Source organism: Myxocyprinus asiaticus, chromosome 16 (assembly GCF_019703515.2).
Source record: "Myxocyprinus asiaticus isolate MX2 ecotype Aquarium Trade chromosome 16, UBuf_Myxa_2, whole genome shotgun sequence".
Classification (NCBI taxonomy): domain Eukaryota; kingdom Metazoa; phylum Chordata; class Actinopteri; order Cypriniformes; family Catostomidae; genus Myxocyprinus; species Myxocyprinus asiaticus.
The window spans coordinates 41,294,457-41,318,980 of record NC_059359.1 but is presented as its reverse complement, the minus strand read 5'-3'; the positions used below and the strand labels follow the sequence as shown (position 1 = coordinate 41,318,980).

At 38.7% G+C, this 24,524-nt stretch overlaps 2 protein-coding genes across 5 annotated transcripts in view; one reads left to right on the top strand and one right to left on the bottom strand.

Moving 5' to 3' along the window:
* The window catches only part of LOC127454392 (CUGBP Elav-like family member 3), a 56,267-nt gene that overhangs the window by 23,612 nt on the left and 8,131 nt on the right, over nt 1-24,524 (top strand). The window contains exons 4-14 of one of the 4 annotated variants that reach the window (XM_051721574.1): nt 5,845-5,893; nt 6,175-6,264; nt 16,662-16,790; nt 16,988-17,067; nt 17,147-17,290; nt 17,592-17,748; nt 21,376-21,522; nt 22,268-22,333; nt 22,416-22,493; nt 22,951-23,094; nt 23,557-23,697. In XM_051721574.1, the coding sequence (XP_051577534.1) occupies nt 5,845-5,893; nt 6,175-6,264; nt 16,662-16,790; nt 16,988-17,067; nt 17,147-17,290; nt 17,592-17,748; nt 21,376-21,522; nt 22,268-22,333; nt 22,416-22,493; nt 22,951-23,094; nt 23,557-23,684 (1,212 nt within the window). In that variant the 3' untranslated portion in view covers nt 23,685-23,697. Of the gene's footprint in view, nt 1-5,844; nt 5,894-6,174; nt 6,265-16,661; nt 16,791-16,987; nt 17,068-17,146; nt 17,291-17,591; nt 17,749-21,375; nt 21,523-22,267; nt 22,334-22,412; nt 22,494-22,950; nt 23,095-23,556; nt 23,698-24,524 lie in introns of all 4 variants that reach the window. The other 3 variants (XM_051721573.1, XM_051721576.1, XM_051721575.1) reach the window with 3 other exon arrangements.
* LOC127454414 (uncharacterized) lies at nt 9,860-15,516 on the bottom strand. Its single transcript, XM_051721602.1, has 5 exons — nt 15,273-15,516; nt 11,754-11,823; nt 11,290-11,577; nt 10,876-11,166; nt 9,860-10,465 (listed from the first exon to the last, which is right to left on the bottom strand). Exons 1-5 carry the CDS (start codon nt 15,288-15,290, stop codon nt 10,110-10,112), a joined length of 1,023 nt encoding a protein of 340 aa, XP_051577562.1. The 5' UTR covers nt 15,291-15,516; the 3' UTR covers nt 9,860-10,109.

Sequence of the window (24,524 nt, the reverse complement as noted above, 5' to 3'; positions counted from 1 at the left end):
AATGATTACATTATCCGTTGAACTCATAACAGCCGGCTCACTGAACATATCTGAACGGTTTTATATAAGCTGGAATTTGTTTTGTGGAAGATCACACCTTTGAGACAGTTCAGTGAATGAATCTACACATTCTTTGTGTTCATTCTTCCTACTGGCTGGGATTTATTTTACAAAGTATTTTCTGTTATGTAATTTTGCCTCACAAATTTGTGAGGCAAAATTGAGCAATCCGATGGCAAAGTTGTTGTGGGGGCTCGTGGGCATTCATGGACCTTTTGAGTTTAGAGGGATTGTCGCCGGTTGGCAATTTCGTGCGTGGGGTTAATGCGCACGTTTTTCTTTTTTCTGTTTGTTTTGTTTGGGGGGAAGTTCGGGGTTTGATTGTTTCACTAATGGGGAATGTGGTCTGTAAAATTTTGTTTTTGACACACAATTTATTTTTTCTACTATATCAAAATGTCAAATGTTAATATGAGTGTGCTATCTCTCTCCACATGGAATGTAAATGGATTGGGCACCCCATAAAAAGAAGGAAGGTTATTACTTTTCTTAAACATAAGAAATATGATATAGTGTTTCTTCAAGAAACACATCTCTCCCCGCAGGAAGCTGAAAAATTTGTGAAGATATGAGGTGGACATGTTTTTTTTTAGTGCTGGCTCAAGTAAGAGCAAGGGAGTCATTATATTGATTAATAAACATCTACAATTCAAATGTCTCAAACAGACTAAAGATAAATTAGGGAGAATCATTATTGTTTTAGCTGAAATTCAAGAGCAAAGGTTGATTTTGGCTAATATTTACGGACCTAACGCTGATGATCAGGGCTTTTTTATAGATCTTGAAGGTATGCTGCAAACCGATGACATCCCTCATGATATAATATTGGGAGGAGACTTTAATCTTTTGATGGACTCAGTCCTTGATCACAGTAAGGCAAAATTGTGTAAACCCCCTAGAACAACATTGACGCTTCACAGGATGTGTAAAAATCTTGGTCTTACAGATATTTGGAGACTTTTGAACCCATCTGGTAGGGACTATACATTTTTTTCATCAGTCCATAAGATTTATTCTAGAATAGATTTTTTTTTGGATTTCCAAATCCCTCATTTCATCTGTTGTTGATTGTTCAATTGGAAACATCTTAGTCTCAGATCATGCCCTGGTGAGTTTAGAGAGTTTGCCATATACAGAGAAAAATAAATCATATAGTTGGCACCTTAATGTGTCCCTTTTGCAAAATCCTGATTTCCAACAAATGTTAAAGACTGAAATCAATGTTTATATGGAGACCAACTGGTCCTCAGTATCCTCTGTGGGCGTGGCTTGGGAGGCACTTTTGGTCGGATCATACAGTATGCCTCATTCATCAAAAAATCCAAAGCATGAGAACTCGTGGAGTTGGAAGGAAATAATAAAAGTGCAGAGGCAGAGCTGAAGTGCCGTATGTCAGCTGATGACCTCAGAGAATTGACCCGATTGAAACATAGATATAATACTATTTTGTCGCGGAAAGTGGAGTTTTGGTTATTCAGGGCAAGACAGTCATACTTTGAGTCGGGGGACAAAGCAGGGAAGCTTTTGGCTAGATATATAAATCAGAGTCTCTTTCTATCATTCCCTCAGTGAAATCTGCTGGTGGTGAAATTTTTACCTTAGCCATTGATATTAATAATGCCTTTATTTCTATCTTGTTAGAAGAAATAAAGTCCTATCTTGATCTTTATAGTTCCATGTCTTTGTCTACTGATGAAGATATTTGAAACTTTGTGGAACCATTAGATCTTCCTAAACTGACGATTGAGCAAAAAAAAATTCTCTTGATTCTGAGATAACCTTGGAGGAGCTTGATGAGGTAATTAAGTCCCTACCTACTGGCAAGGCTCCAGGGCCAGATGGTTTTGCCGCAGAATTTTTTAGATCCTATGCTACAGAACTGGCTCCACTTTTGTTAGAAGTTTATACTGAATCATTAAAGAATGGAAAGCTTCCTCCAACCATGACACAAGCCTGGATCAGTTTGATTCTTAAAAAGGACAAAGATCCAAGCGAGTGTAAAAGTTAACGTCCAATCTCTCTGATCCAACTAGATGTAAAAATTTGGTCAAAAAGTTTGGCTAATCGATTAAGTAAAGTTATTACATCTCTTATACATATAGATCATGTGGGGTTTATTCGGGGCCGTAGCTCTTCTGATAACATTAGGCATCTCATCAATATCTTGTGGTCAGTAGCGAACGATCAGTCTCCGGTCGCTGCCATCTCACTTGACGCCGAAAAGGCTTTTGATATGGTAGAATGGGATTATCTTTTTAAGATTTTGGAAATGTATGGGTTCGGGAGTACATTTATTGGTTGGATTAAGTTACTTTATAGACACCCGGTAGCAGTGGTACAAACAAATGGATTAATTTCCGATTATTTTACTCTGGATAGGGGCACTCGGCAGGGTTGCCCTCTTTCCCCTTCATTGTTCTGTCTTTCCCTGGAACCATTAGCAGCCGCGATAAGAAGAGAAGATGATTTTCCAGGGGTGATTGTGGGAGGTGTGGCGCATAAGCTTCTGCTTTACGCAGATTATATTTTATTATTTGTCTCTGAACTTACTAGATCTATGCCTTGCCTCCACAGAATGATTAATTCCTTTTCCAAGTTCTCAGGATACAAAATCAATTGGTCTAAATCCGAAGCTTTGTCTCTGACAGCATACTGTCCAGTAACGGCTTTCCAGCCGGGCGCCGCCCAAACAGGGCATTAAGTATTTGAGGATTTTATTCCCAGCAAATTTGTCTGATTTAGTTAGAGTTAATTTTGACCCTTTAATAAAAAGATTTTCGAGCGATGTGGGCTTCATTACATTTATCGATGAATGGGAAGGTTAATGTTATTAAAATTAATTGTATTCCAAAATTTAACTACCTGCTACAATCTCTCCCTGTAGATGTCCCCTCTCTTATTTCAAGCAATTTGATAGCATAGCGAAGTCCTTCATTTGGAATGGTAAACTTCCAGATTGCATTTTAATAAGTTACATAAGCCGATAGACATAGGTGGGCTAGGCCTACCCAAGAGTTTGATTTATTACTATGCGTTCAGTCTCAGACATTTGGCTCATTGGTCACTTCCACCTGAGAGAGCCCATCCCTGGTTTGTTATTGAACAGGCAGTTCTTGTCCCTATTTCGTCATTACAAAGCATCTCTATCAAACTAATTGGAAAATTTAAGTTACACCCCGTTATTTTGCATTTACACTCAGTATGGACTAAAGTGTCCAGATTGTTTAAATTGGACACTTATTTAAATGTTGCCTCGAGCATATGGCAGAACCCAAGATTGTGTATTGGCAAGTCCCCTTTCTGCTAGCCAGAGTGGATTGTGAGGGGTGTTGCTACACTCAGTGACCTATATGAAAGTGGAGTGTTGAGATCGTTTGAAAACTTGGTCCAACATTTTGGGATCCCCAGACCTCAGTTTTATAGGTATTTACAACTGCGCCATCTGCTTTGTTCTATTTTTGGGAGTAGCACACACACCACTAAGGAGGCAGATGCTTTGGGAGAGGTGATTGCGGCTTTTGGAAAAGGTCATGAGGCATCAGTGTACTACTCCCTGTTAATTCAGAGTATGGGGGACGGAGCCTTAACTTCTCTCAAGAGAGTTTGGGAGAAAGATTTCAACTTGGCACTGGAGGAAGGAGTGTGGGCTAAGATTCTTAAAAACTTTAAGTCTGCATCTACAGATGCAAGGCTGCGTCTTATACGATTCAAAATTTTGCATAGATTTTATTAGACCCCCTCTAGACTGTATAGGCTTGGTCTTAAAGACACTCCCACCTGCTGGAGATGCCAATCGGAGGATGGAGACATGGCCCATATTTTTTGGTGGTGTGTCGAGATCCAGAAATTCTGGTCGAATGTTCAGAATTTTGTGTGCGACGTGGTGGGCACTCGGGTTTTGTTTTGCCCCAGACTTTGTGTTCTGGGCGATGGGGCGGTCATCGATGTGGGGGTTGGTCATATAGAGAACTGGGTTGTGACCTGTGTGATGATCACCAGGCAGGTTATTTTGAAGGGTTGGAGGTCAGTTGGTGCGCCCCCATATCCGGAGTGGTGCACGGAGTTGGGGAGGGTGGCAGCTTATGAGGAGGTGTCATCGGGAAGACGGGGTGGCTTGGATATGTTTATATGGAAATGAGGCAGGTATTGGAGTTTTTGGAGGGCTCTCGGGTGGGGTGTGGAGAGAGTAGTGTAATATAGTTGGTATGATTATTATGTGTGTGTATATATGTATGTATGTGTATATATATGTGTATGTATTTATGTTTGTATATGTATGCGTGTGTGTATATATATATATATATATATATATAATATGTATATTTGTATATATATATATATATGTGTGTATATATGTGTGTCTGTTTGATTTTTGTTTCTATATATTTACTTATGTTTGACCAGAGGGTTGGTCAGGGAGGGGGAGTTGTGGGGTTTAAATGTTGATTTTATATATATATATATATATATATATATATGTTGTACATTTCATTGTTATTGTATGATTTAATAAAAAATTGTAATAAAAAAAAAAGCAGCCGAGATATGTATCAAGCGCTCAAAGATGTCTGTCTGCATATTTATGTAGAAAAACCTTTAAATCCAGACAGGCACATGAAGGTTTCCTTTGTAAGTCCACTTAGGATGAATCTCCCATGACAGGCCCATCTCCATCCTCTTCACCTGTGTGACTGACTGAGCACCAGTGGGTGGGGCCAAGGGTGCAATGACGGAAAACTAGGCGTTGCATATGTATATGTATTTGGTCATCACAAGTTCCATTAATTCCAAAGGAATTTTTGCAGCTTGGTTTAAATAAATGTTCTTTTTCTATTAAGGATAATGCGAAAATCGGAATATTGCAAAAACAATTTGCAAATAATGCAGTGTTTCCATTCCATGTGTTTAAGAGAGCAAAGTTGTAATTTCTGGGGAAATTGGTGCAAAATAGACATGAAAATGGAAGTTAAAGCCACTGTGGCTCTGTTATTAAATGTAATGAATTACTAGAGCGCACAGTTGTGATATAACTATACAGGTTAGTAAGTGATTTATCACACATTGTTTACGTCTTGTGGCTATACTTCTGAAACACTTTTGCTTTTTAACATTATGCCACAAATGCTGTCGATTGAGCTTAGCTTGTATTGAATCCGGATTATTTCTAATAGTATTACAGCTGCTGTCAATCTATTTCCGATCCTGCAGTTTAGCTGCAGTCTGTTTTGATGACTGCTGCTGACACGGTCACAAATGACACTATTTGCAGTGATTCCAAACCTACCTATATTCCTCCCTTTTCACTGGCAGGATTTCTCACACACACACACACACACACACACACACACACACACACACACACACACACACACACACACACACACACACTGTCTTCAGTGTAATCCACTGTCTGTGTAATCCTGATCAGATGGCCATCATTCTAAAGCTTATCGCTCTACAGTATGTGAGTGTTTGGGTGCAGAAGGGCAGCAGTTTCAAAGGTTTAACCTTTAAAAGATATAGCTATATGTTAAAGAGCATATGGAAATCAGCATAAAGTCTCGTTCACTCTGCAGCTTATTCTGTCCTAGAACCGCCCACTCACATACAATGAGAACGTCTGACCGACAAGTAAAACAACCAAACACAGTTCGATTTGCAGTATTGAGGTAGTAAACTGGTGTTCCATTCTGAACATAGCCTGTGTAATGTTGAATGGTGATTGAATTTGAATATTTGACACATTTTTCATTACTTTTTTGACTATTATGATTTATTTTCCAGATGAATCGACCCATTCAGGTGAAGCCCGCAGACAGTGAGGGGAGAGGAGGTACTGTAAAACATCTGTTTCCATTCTAAACACCCTTTTCCTAAATCACTGTGGCATTTTAAAAGCTAATTTCTCATATTTTCTCACCTTCACACTTCACAGCTCTCCTCTTCTCTTTCCTCTCGTTTTCCTTGACAGTTCATAAATGACCAATTGTCTACTGAAGTATACGTGTGCACGTCCTCATACGCTGTTTAACCTGTGTAGCTTACCTTAAAGGAACAGTTCACCCAAAACTTCTGTCATTATTTACTCACCGACATGTTTTTACAAACCTGTAGGACTTTCTTTCTTCCGTGGAACACAAGAGGAGATGTTAGGCAGAATGTTAGGATCTGACAGCCTCAGCTGCCATTCACGCCATTGTAGAGGTGAGAAAATGTCAGAATTTTTCATTTTTGGGTGAACTAATCCTTTAAAAAGTAGCAATCTAGCATGTAGGAAAAAGGATTCATTATTTAGCAGTGACAATTTAGGCCCATACAGTTTTCTAATCAAAGAAAAATAAAAAGAACTAAAATCATAAACTGACAAGCCCAAATTCAGTAAAACAGTTCAGTCCGATCAATGAAACATGCCAGACTGCCTGGCCTGTCTGTAGGGCTGGGCGATAAAACAATATCCATATATTTATAGAGAAAAAAAAATTCCTAGATATCGATGATAAACTTTTGAGTAATTTTCTATATTTAGCCTATGTTCGGATCAGGTGTGTGTTGCTAAAAACACAAACAGTTTGGCAAACTTATACACACAACTAACTAACTGAATCACAGTCATGAAATCAGCCGGTTAGCGGCTACATAGCCCTGCTGTTGTATAAACCATTAATAAGGCTAGGTAGCCGGTAGCTGGCACCTAGCTATCCGGCTAATATGATGTTGTTACATACCGTTCAAGACAGCACTGACAATGCAATACAGCTCTCAACTGAACACAACAGCAATTCCAACATCAACACCATTGCTGTTTATTTACGTACTGTTTAGTTGATCCACAGTGCTGTCACAGGCAAGAAAGTGTTTCTTCTTGTTGTGATGTTTATTAGTGGTTGGCAATCCAGTTTATGGTGCATTACCGCCAAAGTCTTTCTAGCAAGTCAGTCCACTGGCCGCCATCTTTGGAACGCTCTTGGGAAGCTATTTCCAGTCATGAAAGTGCAGCTCCTATCTACTTGAATGGGGAAAGACCGAAATCTCCAAAACGGTTGGTCAAGATTATGATCAAAGGACATATTTAAAATCAGCTGTAATATCTGACAACACTTGGAATCATAAATTGTGCTTCTTTACCTCAGATTACGCTAAACAACAATTTTCGCGGCTTGTATAGCTAATGCACATGAGTGTTCTCAAGTTGACTGGCAGGTGATGTCTGTATAAAAGGTGATTGGCTCTTTTACCTGTTAGGCGGGACTTCCTTTCAACATCTGTTTGTGTTCCAATTTCTCCCATTCGTTTTAATAGAGGTGACCCGTCTCTGCTAAATAGTTTCTGTTACCGCCACCTACTGGAGTGTGGTCACAAGAAAGTCTTTAAGTGCAGTCAAACGTCTGTTGAAGATGATGAAATTGGCGAAATTTCATCGAAAAGAGGTCACACATCTTATGTAGGATTAAATCCTAAACTGAGTATACTTCTTGAATTTTAAATGAAAAGGTACCTTATCCTGTTGAGTTTACTTGTAAACAAACAAGTTATGGGTACATTCATTCTTGAGGTCTTACAATCATGTGGAATGCATTTCCTTCCACATAATATTATGAAATGTACATTTACATTTATGCATTTGGCAGACGCTTTTATCCAAAGCGACTTACTGTGCACTTATTACAGGGACAATCCCCCCGGCGTAACCTGGAGTTAAGTGCCTTGCTCAAGGACACAATGGTGGTGGCTGTGGGGATCAAACCGGCAACCTTCTGCTTACCAGTTCTGTGCTTTAGCCCACTACACCACCACCACTCCAGTATGTACAGTATACCGTGATAAATATCGATATCAAACTATATGAAAATAAATATTGTGATAATATTTTTTGCCATATCATCCAGCCCTACCTGTCCATCATAAGTGGCTCCTTGCATATTGCTTATATAGTATGTGCAGTCACAGAGAATCACGCCTCAACTTAAACATGAATGGTGTTCCACAATGTTGTTTATTACCTAGAGGTGCAAATAAAAAACAGTAGCTAAGTATTCATACAAATAGCTAATTTTATTTATGCGAAAAATCACAATTTCTCAAAATCTATTTGCGAATAAAGCAGCGTTTCCATCTCATGTGTTTTAGAGAACAAAATAGTCACTTCCAGGGAAATTGTAGCCATTGTAGCTCTTTATTACATTTAATAAATGATTTGTGGTTTAGAGAAGAACCTTATGTTTGCAGGTTACACTGTAGATGTCTTATGTCTGGGAGCGAAAGCATGTTACACAGTTCTGTTATGAGAGGTACTGTAGGCTAATAGTAGCCAATCATTTTGATGGCAGGTGTAATCGCTTATGATTGCTTTATGATTTTCCATGTTAATCTGCTAGATATTTTTCTTTATGTGTCTGATGAACCAAAAGTGCCAATAAGCCCGCTCTTTGGCACAGTTCAAGATTGTATTTGACTTATTTGCTCTGCAAACTATGCAGGCTTTGGCAACGGCATTTTAGAATGACCAGAGCAAAATTTGAGATGCTATGTGAAGATATTGGTCTGCTGGTTAGTCCAGCTAGGAACTAACTATTTAGTCACATGACTTGTTTAAGGGCAAAAACACATGATTTTTTGTTGCGCATCTGTATTCCTATATAAATTCTACAGGAGTTTATTTGGTAAATGTGTTTCCGTCTACCAGTTTATGTGCATGTTTTCTTATCTAAAAGTTTTTTTTTGCAATATGGAGATTTTATTTGCATGTTGGTTTTCCCAGCCAGCATTTTAATGTGATGTCCCAAAATCTGCATAAATATACATGGATGAAAATCCAGCTAGTGTATAAGAGCAAAATAAAGCAAAGGTGACTGACCCACAGGCTCTCCATCACAACTGGCACTGGCACATTTTATTAATTTTCTTACTAGAATTGGTTTGGAAATAATTGGCATGTGTAAAAAATTATCTTACACAAAATTGAATGATAAATGGAATGATGTTTAACTGAGAAGAACCCTAAAGTGACAAAAATGAAGTTGCACACAAGAAATTAAATAAAAAGAAAAAAAATAGTAGCTGATTCACTTGCTCACAGCATAAATTACTCACAGCAGAGGATTTAACATCTAACAGTGATCATTTTAAAATGTATTGTTGATTTGGCGCTTTGCTGTAACAACATCGCATAAAAAGAATAAACCTAAAACATTAAAGAGACAAAACGTCTTGCAGAGGGTTTTACTGTGCTGACTGTTATTCATTGTTAAACACAGCAAGTTATCATCATGCAAAAACACTCTCCAAGAAGTTGCGTCTCAATTAATCTGAGAAATTGTGTTTCCCATTAAAGGATTAGTTCACCCAAAAACGGTAATTATCTCATGATTTACCATCCCAGATGTGTATGTCTTTCCTTCTTCAACAGAACTGAAATTAAGATTTTTATAAGCACATTTCAGCTCTGTGTGTCCATACAATGCAAGTGAATGGGTGCCATGACGTTGCTGGCTGTTTGACGGTCCAAAAGGCATATATAGGCAGCATAAAAGTAATCCACCCGACTCCAGTCGATCAATTAATGTCTTCTACAGCAAATCGATAGTTTTGATTTTAAAGATAATGAAGTTTTAATTATCTGTTTATTTTTTTACACAAACCTATCGATTTGCTTCAGAGGACATTAATTTATCGACTGGAGTCGTGTGGATTACTTTTATGCTGCCTAAATATGCCTTTTGGACCATCAAACAGCCAGCAGCGTCATGGCACCCATTCTCTTGCATTGTATGGACACACAGAGCTGGAATGTGCTTAAAAAAATCTTCATTTCGGTTCTGCTGAGGAAGGAAAGTCATACACATCTGGGATGGCTTAAAAGTGAGTAGAGCATGAGAGAATTATCATTTTTGGGTGAACTAACCCTTTAAAACCAGCACCACTAAAATATTCATGTTAGTAGTTGACCCCGCTAATCAACTAGTCGATTAGTCGACCACACTGGCACATACCTAGTTCAGACCAAAATGCAAATATAAAAGAATAAGATGCCAGGATCTCATTCTGGCAGATTAAAAAGGTTTGGTATTGGAAAGCTTGAGGTTATTATCAGTAATGCCATTCTGACTCTCCTGAACAGGTTGAGTGACCATTTGTGTTGTTGACTGATCATCTGCAGATGGTGAAGTCACATGATGATAACATGCCAGTAGACGGTGAGAATACATAGGCTCCTGTATAGGCTGACTGTCTGTAGTTGATGTTGGTTGACTTTCACTTTTGATACAATATAGCTTATAGAGTATAATAACGATTAAAAGAGCCAAGATTATGACAAGGCCTACGGTGACCCATTTATAAATGATCAGATCTTCTGCAACATTGGAGTTGCACTCCGTATGGTTTCCTCCTGGACTAGACTGTTTCCCTGTGTGAATCAAAGGAGATAATTTGGATTATACACTGTGATTGCTTTTTCAGAGTTAAAAACACAAAGTCGACCAAGCTTCATTAATATGCATATTTAAACTCACACTCACTTTGGACCAAGATATTGTGACATTATTTTCAGAACATTTAAACACATTTTACCCCCTAATTCTCATTACCACATTGTGGTTTAATATACACTCACTGAGCAGTTTAGTAGGAATACTATGGTCCTAATAAAGTTCTCGATGTGCTCTCCTGCTTTTGTAGCTGTCGCGCGGCCATTGCCGATCTTTTGTGAGATGGGATAATAATAAAGTGCTCAGTTCCTAATAAAGTGCTCAGTGAATGTATGACCATATTATGCCAGTTAAAAACATGATTTGGAACGACGTTTTCCAGTCTTACCATTCACATATAGCATATAAGCGTGTGGGTATCCTTTAATAGCTTCATCATTGGCAAAGCAGCGGTACAGTCCGGCATCTGTCTTGCAAACACCAGTGATTGTTAAAGAGAGGTCGGCGTTTTTGAAGCAGTCCTCTTCCACTGATACTCTACTTTCAAAGTCTCTGGATCCACTAATTGTGTAGTGCAGAACTCTTTTATCATCATGCATCCAAGTCACATCCTTTGCATTGTTCGCATAACAATGAAGGGTGATGATTTCCGACTCGGCTGCTGTCACTTTTAGAGCAACTATGGGGAAAACATTTCAAATCAAAATCAGTCATGTTATTGAATTTTCTGTTGTCTTAATATGCATTTCTTGACACTACTAACATATTTACACTAGCTTTGGCAGATACAGTAATGACTTACACAAAATGTCTAATTTAACTAAATGTTTGATCCCATCACAGACACACTCATAGAACCCAAGGTTACTGTATTTTGCTGAGATGAGAACCAACTTTTCTTTGTTGTTTGTGAATTTTCCCTGAAAACCTTCCTCAAAAGTGCATGTCTGTGTATGGCACTTGGCAATAGTTGCCTCTGTTGGGAATTTCATGCTCCATACTACATTCTCACAGCTGCTGGTTTTACAGGAGAGAATCACTGGCTGGTTTATTAAGGCAGTAACAGCCTCAATACTCTGGGAGCATGTGCCTGAAAAACAAACCAAAGGAAAGACTGTTGATTCTGCATACTTGTATTAAGCATAAAGAAACTAGACACTTATGATAATGATCCCTGAAGAAAATTTTGTGTGAAAAAGCAACATAATACAAAGTGTACAGATATAGAACAGTACAATGGTCATTTTAAAATAAAAAGTGGCATACCTTTGTGAAATAAAAGTGAAATTATAATGATTAGAAATTCAGCACACCATGTGGCCTTCATTGTGATGCACTGAAACACAAATCAAGAAATGTTGTTATATTTCATGTCAGTCAACCTTCTCCGCTTCAAATACAATCAAACTACACTGCAAATAAAAAAGTCGCCATTTGGATTTAAATGAGCAGATCCTTAAGAGCCTATGATTGGATCATTATTGCAGTGATTAATATGTTTCAGCTGGCAACAGTTCTTTAAACCCTAACTGATGCAGTGTGTAACTTCTCATTCCTTAAACAACCATGTCAGAAGACGTATCCCGTGGTCGTGGAAAATATGTAACTGTGTTTCAGAAGGGACAAATTATTGGCCTGCAGCAAGCAAAGAAAACAACTAAGGAGATTTCTGAAATCACTGGAATTGGGTTAAGAACTGTCCAACGCATTATTTAAACCTGGAAGGATAGTGGTGAACCGTCAGCTTCACGGAAGAAATGTGGAAGGAAAAAAATCTTGAATGATCGTGATCAGAGATCACTAAAACGCTTTAAGTCACATTGTAAAAAATCGACAGTAGAACTCACTGCTATGTTTAATAGTGAAATTAAGAGCATTTCCACATGCACAATGTGATGACAGCTTACAGGATTGGGACTAAACAGCTGTGTGGCCACAAGAAAGCCACTTGTTAGTGAGGCTAATCGAGAAAAAAAACAAAAAAAACAACTTCAATTGGCCAGGGAGCACAAAGATTGGACTGTGGAGCAATAGATAAATGTCATGTGGTCAGATGAGTCCAGTTGTACCCTATTCCAAAGCGATGGGTGCGTCAGGGTAAGAAGGGAAGTGCATGAAGTGATGCATCCGTCATGCATAGTGCCCACTGTACAAGCCTCTGGAGGCAGTGTTATGATCTGGGGTTGCTTCAGTTGGTCAGGTCTAGGCTCAGCAACGATATGCGGCAATAAAATGAAGTGAGCTGACTACCTGAATGTACTGAATGACCATGTTATCCCATCAATGGATTGTTTCTTCCCTGACGGCACGGGCATATTCCAGGATGACAATGCCAAAATTCATTGGGCTCAAATTGTGAAAGAGTGGTTCAGGGAGCATGAGGAATCATTTTCACACATGAATTGGCCACCACAGAGTCCTGACCTTAACCCCATAGAAAGTCTTTGGGATGTGCTGGAGAAGACTTTAAGGAGTGGTTTGACTGTCCCGTCGTCATTTCAAGATCTCGGCCAAAAATTAATGCAGCTATGGATGGAAATAAATGTTGTGACATTGCATAAGTTTATTGAAACAATGCCACGACGAATGCGCACTGTAATCAAAGCTAAAGGCGGTCCAACAAAATATTAGAGTATTCAAAAAAAAAATTGGGCCAGGCAGTGTATAATCAAAATATAATGCTGCATTAGTGGGCAGTAGATTTAAGATAACTCTGGGGAGAACAATGTTTTTTTACTTTCAAACTGTAACATATTTACAGTAGATTTAAGCTTAGCATGTACAGGAGATGGTGCATCATCATCATCCACTATATTATCATGGGAAATAAATAGAAAAATGTACTAATTATTTTTCATAGCACAAAATTCGGGCAAGAAGCCCCCTTGGTAATCTTCTGGTTTTTAAAAGGTACGAATCTGATTTTTAATAATTCATAAAATACATCTGATATCATTCTTCATTATGTATTTTGTCATTTAATGTAAACCACTAAATGAAATATTCTATGTAATTATGTATTTTCACAAATAAGTTGAATAATTCAATAACTGAATAAGGACAGACAAATCAAGTAACAGAATCCCATTTAAAGAGATTTATCTGAAAGGTAAACATTCTATGAATTATATATTGTGCAGGCCTGTGAATATATACATACAGTATTTAGATGCCCATATTTTTAATTGAATGGATGTAATATTAACCATACTATAAATTCAAATTGAATTGCACTCAGTTAGCCTATTGGTTAAAATGGATAGCGAAGATTTACATTTACATTACATTTATGCATTTGGCAGATGCTTTTATCCAAAGCGACTTACAGTGCACTTATTACAGGGACAATCCCCCTGGAGCAACCTGGAGTTAAGTGCCTTGCTCAAGGACACAGTGGTGGCTCTGGGGATCGAACCAGCAACCTTCTGATTACAAGTTATGTGCTTTAGCCCACTACGTCACCACCACTCCGTGGTGCTTGTAATGTACATTTAACACATGGAATTATTTACCATCAACCCCATAAATTAGAGTCATTGTTTACAACATGCCAGTAGACAGTAACATTCCCAAAGAAATAACTTTACCTTTTCACTTCAAAATAAAAACAATATTTTTACTCCATAAATCTAAATACATTACTGTGTCAACAAATCCCCCATTAACAGATGGACATATAACTTTTAATATCCAATATAATAGAATTATCACAGATCACTATTTTCCAATGATGTAAGATCAATTCACCTCAAAACTGTTGTGAGGAACTACATTTTACAAATCATGATATTTAGATGAAGCGCAGCCAGGTTGAGATGAGATTAAAGGAATAGTTCACCCAAAAATGAAAATTTGCTGATAATTTATTCACCCTCAGGCCATCTAAGATGTATATGACCTTCTTTCTTTATCAGAACAGGATTTATGATTTTTAGGAAAGTATCTCAGGTTTTTAGCTTCATCCAATGCAAGTGAATGGACACCAATATTTGATGGTCCAAAAAAGCACACTTAGTCAGCATCAGGGCCGTAGCTAGTGAGGTGAAAGGTGATAATGATTCTAGGGGCCCAAAGGTCCAGGGGGACCCACAACAAATTCTGAACTGTATTGTTTAATAGGAAAGGGGCCCAGAGCAAAAAAGAGTCAGGGGACCCAGGTTACTTTGCTGCAGTCCTGGTCAGTGCACGAGAATTCAGAAGTTCTGCTCTGTTTACCATAGAGGAACGTACTTCACGTGAGAATTAGGTCAATTCAATCAGCTACAGAGAGCTGGCGGAAGCGCCGATTTAAAGTTAAAAATGTTTTAATTAGCGATTAGTTTTTCACACAAACGTATCGATTAACTTCAGAAGACATTACTTAATCGACTGGAGTCATGTGGATTACTTTGATGCTGACTAAGTGTGCTTTTTGGACTGTCAAAAATTGGTGTCCATTCACTTGCATTGGATGAAGCTAAAAACCTGAGATACTTTCCTAAAAATCTTAAATCCTGTTCTGATGAAGAAAGAAGGTCATATACATCTTAGATGGCCTGAGGGTGAATAAATTATCAGCAAATTTTAATTTTAGGGTGAACTATTCCTTTAAGTAAAGGTTAAGGTGAGGGAGTCGTTTGACGCCTGGCTGGGTGCATCTTTTTCCACCTTCCCCAACATAAAATCATACTAGTAAACCACACATCACTAGTATCATCTCCAAACCACAGTGGCAGATCAATGAGACTCAGTATTCTAAAATAGTATTAACTTTTAATAATGATCACGAAGTGACAAATTGTATACCTGCGTTTTTGAGCACATTAATCCAAGGAGTCATGCGTTTCACTCAATTCACAGCACTGCACAACATGTTCCCGAAGTTCCCGAAACTGGATAAATTCTTTCCTCCACCGGAATGAATGTAAACATTTAAGGAAAATGTTTTTAAAGTTCGGTTTTGATGCTATTAAAGCTTGAGAAAATGCACAGCATGTCTTTCACAGGTCCAAACACTTCCTTATTTTCATTTGTCGACAGAGGGGAGTTCCACTGAAGGAAACAAAGGAGTTTTAACCCTCTCCCTCCAGACACACACAGACAGATAATTTTATATATGTAATTTATTGCACAAATACTGTAAATGCAGAGCCTTTGGCGTTTGAACTCTGCACAGGATGTGAATGCAATTATGCATTTTTAATAACTTTTGAGACTTTTATTCAGTTGAAGTTGCAATCTCCTTATAGAAATGTTTTAACTGGAACTGTAAATAATAATAATAATAATAATAATAATATAATAATAATTATAATTATTCTAATTATTATTATTATGGTGGTGGCTTCCAAACAGTATATTTGAAGGTTTTGGAAGTTCATCCTGCCCTCTGCTGGAGAGTGAAAGTACTGGAGGCCTGTCAGAGAGGTTAAACTCTGATTTAGCAAAGATATAGCAGCAGGCAGAGCTCCAAAAAGGGGCGGGAGCTACAAAAGCCAGCAAAGATATAGGGAGCTTTCCCTAACCTTAACTGTGTGGAAGTGACGCCCCCTTTTGGATTTACCCACCCCCATTTGGAGATCTCTGGCCTGCAGCTATACCTACTTGGAAACTCTCACCCCCTTGCCACCTTTGAACTGTTGTGTTGTGAGATCTGTGCCATCATTTTCCACTATGAGAGAGGCTACTATATTAGCTTACCTCAGTCTAAAAAAGGTACAGTATGCTGTGAAGTAGTATACACAGTATACTACTCAAAACATATTTGATTATAAATTGGGTTGATATTTCAGGCATTATGAATTTACAGTAATTTAGGCAATGTTAGGATGTCCTAATGTGACTTTAGAGTACTGTAACAGTTTTTTATTCAATGTCTTTAAGGCCAGTTTGAAACGTACTCTTTCTTGCATTGTTTGCTACTGAATTAAATTATTGTTAAAATGACTAAATTGGAAGAAAAACATTTGGTTGTGTTATTTTGATTAAACCAAATGATCTCATCATTACATGTCACAATAACCTGAAAGGAAACATGCACAAATATAATGAAAGCATTAGACCAGGTTTTGAAAGAACTACGTGTTCAGGTTGGAGTTTTGTATTAAGAGTTTTGAAAATGTACCATTAACTTGTGAAAATGTTGAATAATGTAAAGTGAACATGACCATCTTTTTCCTGTGTCTCTCTGTTCAGAGGACAGGAAGTTGTTTGTGGGGATGTTGGGAAAACAGCAGTCTGATGAGGACGTGAGTAAGATGTTTGAACCGTTCGGCAGCATTGATGAGTGCACTGTGCTGAGAGGACCTGATGGAACCAGCAAAGGTGGGGAACACACACAAACTAAGGCATTTTCTCATATTCAGCAATATACATGGAAAAATCTCTGGGATGTATGACATCGTGTAACATACACTTACAAATACATCCTCACACAAACTAAGTCAACACTGAAACACACAATTGGATGTTTATATTGTGCTGAAATTACAGGTTGTATTAACAGGTTGATATGTTGGCAGGTTGTGCGTTTGTGAAATTCCAAAGTCATGCAGAGGCCCAGGCTGCCGTTAACAGTCTGCATGGGAGTCGTACACTACCCGTGAGTCTCTTCTCTTCTCTTCTCTTGTCTTGTCTTGTCTTGTCTTCTCTCATTGTTATCTCTCTTTGTTTCTACTTAGGGCGCATCCTCCAGTCTAGTGGTGAAGTTTGCAGACACAGAGAAGGAGAGAGGTGTTCGGCGTATGCAGCAGGTGGCCTCCCAGCTGGGCATCTTCAGTCCAATGACGCTAAACTTTAACACATACAATGCCTACACACAAGCAGTGAGTACAACACACATGCAGTTATATTAATACATGCACAAATCTATGCAAGGTAAAAGAAAATATCACCCATTCTAATTAAATAAGGGTTTTGTGTTGTGTCAGGCTGCCTATTGATGTCCAATGTTAAATCAGTCCTGAAGCAAAACCAACTGAGAGCCATTTATTTACACAATGCTCCTTATAATGCCGCATTGAGTTATACTGATGTTTGCATTTCATCGTTGACTTGCAAGGGAATTCATGAACAATCAAACATATGCTGAAATTCAAAACGATAACTCTTTCCTCTCTCTGTTAGTCTCTTTCCCAGCTGGTCCAGCAGCAGGCATTGGTAGCACAGTCTGCCTACTTCTCATCCGTTCCAACAGTTGCAGCGATGCAGATGCAGCAGATGGCAGCACTCAATGCGAATGGCATCATAGCCACACCCATCAATCCAATCACACCCTCTTCTAGTAATTACCCACCTTCTCCATACCAGCAGCACTTTGTTTACAGTATAATTGCTAGTTCTTTAGGAAAGGAAGTCAGAATGCCACAATAATATTGCTTTGATTCTTGAGATATGGTACAAAACATGTCCTACAATTTAATCTGCCTTTATTTTTTTGAAATAGCACCATTTCCACTTTGAAATTAATTCAGAGATTATCACTTTTATCAAAATAATGAGGAATTTGGGATGGTACACCTTGAAGGGCTTGTCCTTCTTTTAAATGGCCATTAGCCCTTTAGTTTAAGACACACCACCGAACCATGATTTGCTACTTGCTATTTTGCCAATCAGTGTCAGATGGTATTAGTGGGAGGGACATTCTCATTCTAAAGAGCATTTTATTTGATGAAAATGTACATTTAGTTACAGAGGCTTTTATCCAAAGCAACTTACAAATGAAGAACATAAGCAATTTGTCATACAGAAGTCAACAATATCTGCAGTATCGCACTGCCAAGTTCCCCGAGTAGCTAGAGTAGTATAGAAGCTAGCACAGAAGAAAGAGACAGACAAGGAAATGTTTTTTTTTTTTTTTGTTGATTTATAAAATTAAATAGTAAGTGCCATTAGTGTGGACTAGTTGAGTGCTCACAGAAGAGATGCATTCCACCACAAAGGAACAGAGAGAGTGAATGAGCATAAAATTTGTACCAAGTTGCAATAGGATCATCATGCACCGCTCATTCATTGACCACAGAGAGCGGATGGAGACACAGACTTGTAGGAGTGATTTTAAGTAAGAGGGTGCTGTTACATTGGCTGTTCTGAAGGCCAGAGTCAAAGCATTGAATTTGATGCAGGCAGCTACAGGTAGCCAGTGGAGTAAAAATCAAGAGTGATGTGAGCCATCTTTGGTTCATTTACGACCAGACGCACAGCTGTGTCCTGGACCATCCGCAGCGGCTTAATTTTCCCGATGTTGTAAAGCGTGAACCTGCAAGACCGGGCAGTTGATGAGATGTAGGCAGTGAATTTAAGCTGGGAACTCCCAGGTTCCTGGTTGGCATTAGTGTAGTTGAACCAAGATGAATGGTGAAGTTGTGGTCAACAGATGAGTTGGCTGGGATCACAAGGAGTTCTTTCTTGGCAAGGTTGAGTTGAAAGTGGCGTTCCTTAATCCAGGCCGAGATCTCCGAAAGGCAGGCAAATATACGAGCTGACACTCTGGGGTCGTCAGGCTGGAATGACAGGTAGAACTGCGTATCATCTGGAAGCAATGGTAGTAAAAGCCATGTGCATTAATGATCGTCAGAGTGGTTTTATGTAGATTGAGAAGAGGAGGGGTCCAAGCACTGATCCCTGAGGAATACTAGTGGTTAGCTGGTGTGACTTGGACATCTTTCCCCTCCAGGAGACCTTGAAGGATCTGCCTGTGAGGTATAACTCAAACCATCCCAGCGCAGTTCCTGTGATAACCAGGTCTGAGAGGGTCTGACAGGAGAGCAGTCCCCATTGAGTGTCCTTTTTTTAAGCCAGACTGATGTCTGTCGAGTAGGTTGTTCTGTGAAAGAAAGGCAGTCGACTGGTTGAATACAACCCTCAAGAGTTTTAGCCAGGAAAGGTAGGAGGGAGATACCGGTCTGTAGTTATAGACTACTGTGGGATTATTGTTGATTTCTTGAGCAGTGGGGTTACTCGAGCCTGCTTAAATGTGTTGGGAATGTTTCCAGTTGTAAGAAATGTGTTGATTATGTGTGTGAGTGAGGGCAAGATTGATGGAGAGAGCTTGCAGAAGATGGGAGGGGATAGGGTCAAGGGGACCGGTGGTAGGACAGTTAGAAAGATGCACTTTGGAAACATCAGTCTCAGAGATAGGAGAGAAAGAGAAAAACAGAGCATGGGATGAGGGTAGGGAGTGGTTGTGTGTGTGGTGTAGAAAACTGGCTGCTGATGATTGTCACTTTGTCAGTAAATAATGTGGCAAAGTCATCACCAGTTAGAGAAGTAGTGGGAGGAGGTGGGGGAGGATAGAGAAGAGAAGAGAAAGTTGAAAACAGTTTGCGGGAATCTGAAGTTTCACTGATCTTATTCTGGTAATAGTCAACCTTCTAAGCAGAAACACAAGAGAAGAAAGAGGAGAGACGAGATTGATACTTGCTCAGGTCAGCAGGGTCTTTTGACCTGCACCACCTCCTCTTCGCAGATAGTTCGGATAAACTAAAGTCGCTAGAGAGAGCTAAAGGAGTCGCAGTGTTGTCTGCACCGATCCATGTCTCAATCAGAGCCAAAATACTGAGTTTTGACTGACTGGCTAAGGCAGGGAATAAGTCTGATTTGTTGACAGCTAACTGGCAGTTCCACAGTCCAACTGAAAGAGAGAGGGACTGTGGTGGGGCAGTACTACGCGATCTTAGGTGCTCTGGAGTGCATCATCTCAGATGTGTGTGTGTAGATTTGTTTGCCTAGAGTTAACAACAGGAATACACTGAAAGCAAGTTTTATGAGCATGACAAGGAAATAGAAGTTGTATAAGAAAAAGAAGCGATAAAGTAAAACTTAGCATTGTGGATGGTGCTTCGTCTGTGGACTCGCAGGTCTTTACCCAAGTTAGGTCTGGAGGAGGTCTGCCACTTCCGCTGCCGTTTTACTGCTAATCACTAATTATTTTTGCATTCCATTCAAAGTCAATGTGGGATATTCCTGTTTGATATCTACAATCTTTGACCATAAAGGTATTCCATTGCCAGATGCTCGGAAGATGATGTATAAGGAAACAAATCTGCAACACACCTGTTAGCTTAGCAGCTGTCCGACTGTCGCCAGAGACGTCTCCTAGCGACCCAGTTGATAAACAATGTTAGCATTTGTGCTAAAGGTATTCATGTTTCCAAGTTGGAAGTCCAACTTCATGTGCTGTTCCATTGCACTTTTCCTAGTAGGAAGATGGAAATTCAGGAATGGAATTCAGCATAATACTAATTGCTAATTGAGTCCACCCCTTAAATTATACATTTAAAATCTAAAAGTGACAAAGTGTCTGAAACTCCAGAAGAATTCCTCTAAACTAGCCACTAATAGAGAAAGCTTACCTTAACAGTTAGTGAAGTGCAGTCCAATCTCCTGGCTAACAACAGCTATTAGTCCAGTACAACAGAAAAACACAGCAAGCAAGCTACAGGTAATGTTTACTCTAACAGAAAAAATGCTTCTCCTGTCAACAGCAATGAGGGTACTTTATATATTTCAACAAGTGCTAAGTCCACCCCTTAAATTAGCAACTCAGTGTCTAAAAGTAACAAAGTGTAAAGTGCCTGAAATTTCAGGAGAATTGCTCTAAATTAAACACAAATACACAAAGCTTACCCTAAAATGTGTATACGCTATTGTGTATACGCCTTATGTATAAATAAAATGTGTTTACGCCCTGAATGCTAGGTAAGAGAAAGACTATAAAATGTTTAATAGGTTAATCTGCTAAAATGTGATTTTGTCAGCGTTTAGGAGCACACTAGCATAAAGGTGAACTCAAAGCTAACAGACTTAGACTAAAAGCCACAAAACTCCAATTTTCATGACTTTTTGACAAGTCTGTTGCTTGTTAGTCTAAACTCCTCTCTCCTCTGTGATTGGATTTCCAAACGTTTAGGTGCAAATACCCCACCTACTATTGCGGCAACGCCCATGTCTGCTCTTCTTTCACCAATTGGAGTCAACAGCTATAGTCCTGTGCCGGCAACGGCCAATGGACAGCCAACATCTGAAATCTACACCAATGGTGTCTATCCATATCAAGGTGAGGCAAGCAGTCAAGCATTTCAGTTGTCTTGGTTCTGGAAGTATTTTTCCCATACATGTTTTCCATAGAGGTTTCATAAAATCCTTCATAAAAGAGTTTCTAAGCCAAATGAACCAAACCAACCAGCTCTGATGTGCATCACAACATTACAAACTTTGATTTGAAGCAGAAAAGTATTTGAAAATGGGACAAAAAGACAAAGGTTAAAGACTGTGTACTTAACGTCTTTAATGAGGGAATGAACTACAGTCACATGAAGCATTGCGAATGGCATAATTGAATTAAAAAATATGGAAATATATAAATTGATTTTAAGTTGTAAAGTTGTGAGGAATAGAAACAATATATTTTATTGTAATAATATAAGTCAATTTAAAAATATTCAGATATATACAAATCTATAAGTAGTTTGAGAGTGTAGGGAGATCCACTCGACTGCGTCATTCACAGTGCATAATTGGAGTGGGTGGTCGCTGCAGAACTCTTTTGCCGGTGGTTTCTTTGCTATGATTGGTAGATTTCTCTTCAGAATTATGGGTAGTGTAGTTCTTTATCAGGAGTTACGCTATTAAACACAATGTTTTAGAAAGGAAGTTGAAATAAAGTGAACGGATGGCTTTAACAGAAGTATTTACCATTACTCACGGTAGGTCTGTCTTTAAAGGATTATAAATTATCTGTAATAATCAATTCCCCTATAAAAACTTGCATTTTCTTCAGTCTCTCTTTCTTTACTCTCCAGCCCAGAGTCCAGTCACAGCATTAGATCCGCTCCAGCAGGCGTATGCAGGCATGCAGCATTATACAGGTCTGTAATGGACTTTATTTTGTGTTGGATCAGTCATTGTTTCTCAGTCATCATGTGTCGACATCTCTGCATTTTATAGCAGCCTACCCAACTGCATACGGATTATTTAGCCAGCCATATCCTCAGCAACCCACCCTGGTTGCCCAGCAACAGCGAGAAGGTGATGTAACTTTGTGTACTTCCTCAAAAGTTAGTCTTTGAGAAGGCATATTTTTTCTTAAAAACAGAACATCATTGATTTATTTTTTAATCAAATATGAATTTTCATGACTCATATACAGTGGCCTCCAAATAATTTTTAGACAATTTTGGACACTAAAGTCACACTTAAAAATGTAGGAAGTACATTGCATCAGATAACAAAACATCAAACCAAGTGACAACTGCAAACAAATGATGCTACATATTTTCTCAGAACTAACTTCACTTCTCTAAACCATTTTTGTTTTCGAATGTATTGTGTAATACAAAGACATATATACATTTTTAAGTGTGACTTAAATGTTTAAATACTTTTGGGGCCAGTGTATGTAAGATTGAATATTACTGTTACTACTTATTTTTATGTCTGCCAATGCTTTGGTTCAGTCTGATGTGTTTATGTGTGTATTTTGCAGGTCCTGAAGGATGTAACGTCTTCATTTATCATTTGCCTGAGGAGTTCACTGACTCAGAAATGCTGCAGATGTTTCTGCCATTCGGTAACGTCATTTCTGCCAAAGTGTTTGTTGACCGAGCCACCAACCAGAGCAAGTGCTTCGGTAAGAATGATCAAAATACTGACCTTCCAACCATCCCATAGACTTACAAAGACTAAGCCATATCTAGAGGCCAGAATATCATAACAAAAAAGCACAGTATAGCATAGCAGAGCACAACACAACATAACATAATACGTTGGAGTGGGTTTATGAGCCAGTAAGCAACCAATCAGAACAATTAATGTTCATTTGGCAGATGCTTTTATCCAAAAAAAAACTTGGAATTGAACCCACAACCTTGGCATGGCTAGCACCATGCTCTATAGAAACAACCAGGTATAGAACACCTGAGCTGCGGAACACCCTAGCAACCACAGAGCAAGCCCTGGCAACCATGGGCAATCACTCACATTTCCTTCAAAATATCTGTTTCTTCCTCTTCCTCTCCATTCTCATGTGTAAACATTATTCTCCTTCCCATTTCTTTGTCTCTGCCTCTCTTACTCTCTGTCTCTCTCTCAGGCTTTGTGAGCTTTGATAATCCAGGGAGTGCTCAGACAGCCATCCAGGCCATGAATGGATTTCAGATCGGCATGAAGAGACTCAAAGTGCAACTGAAAAGACCGAAAGATGCCAACAGACCCTACTGAGAGAGAGAGACCGGTAAGAGAGGAGAGGAGCAAAAAGCCAATAGAGCTGTTCAGCCGTGACGTCAATTTGTAGGCGAGCCCAGAAAGCAATTTCTACATGGGTTCCCTTGGGAATTTCCTACGTTTTTTTTATAATGGGGTTTTTCAGTTTAGTTCATATCTAGCAACATGTTGGCAACATAATTATTATTATTTTATTTTTTTAACAACAAGACAGCTTCAAAATTCACATCTGAGGTATGACTTTGTGTAATTTATGTTGTAGAACAAAACGTCCAAGTTTCTTCGTAATGTTTACAACAGACCTTATTTAACTCATACATTGAAAACCCCCATTATAAAAACCCATAGGAAATTCCCAAGGGAACCCATGGCTCAAAAAGCTAATTTTCTTCTGGATTTCTGGAAAACATTAACTGTGGAAAGGTAAGAGGGCATAAATGTAACTTAATGGAAGATCGGCTGGGATTTAGTACCCATCTGAATGGTAAAACACACAGGTAAAGGAGAATAAGAACAAATGTTATTGATAACAAAAGGATAATATCATTCAGACAACCCTAGAAGATGGCTGGCAGGCTTTATAAACACGTTGAGAATTTAGCGTTACACGAAATGGGTGTTTCTTCAACTTCAGGCAATTTCATGTCCCAGGGGTTGATTTTTGTTAACAGATTTCAACTTTTCTCTTTGTTGTACTGTATGAAGATCACATTAAAACTGACTTGGAAACTTTTTAACATGTGATTTAATTGTGTGTATTTAGGATGTAAAATTTGAGCTATAAAATTAGTATTTGCAAGACCAAGGTTTCAAAAATGTTACAAATTAATTTCAGTG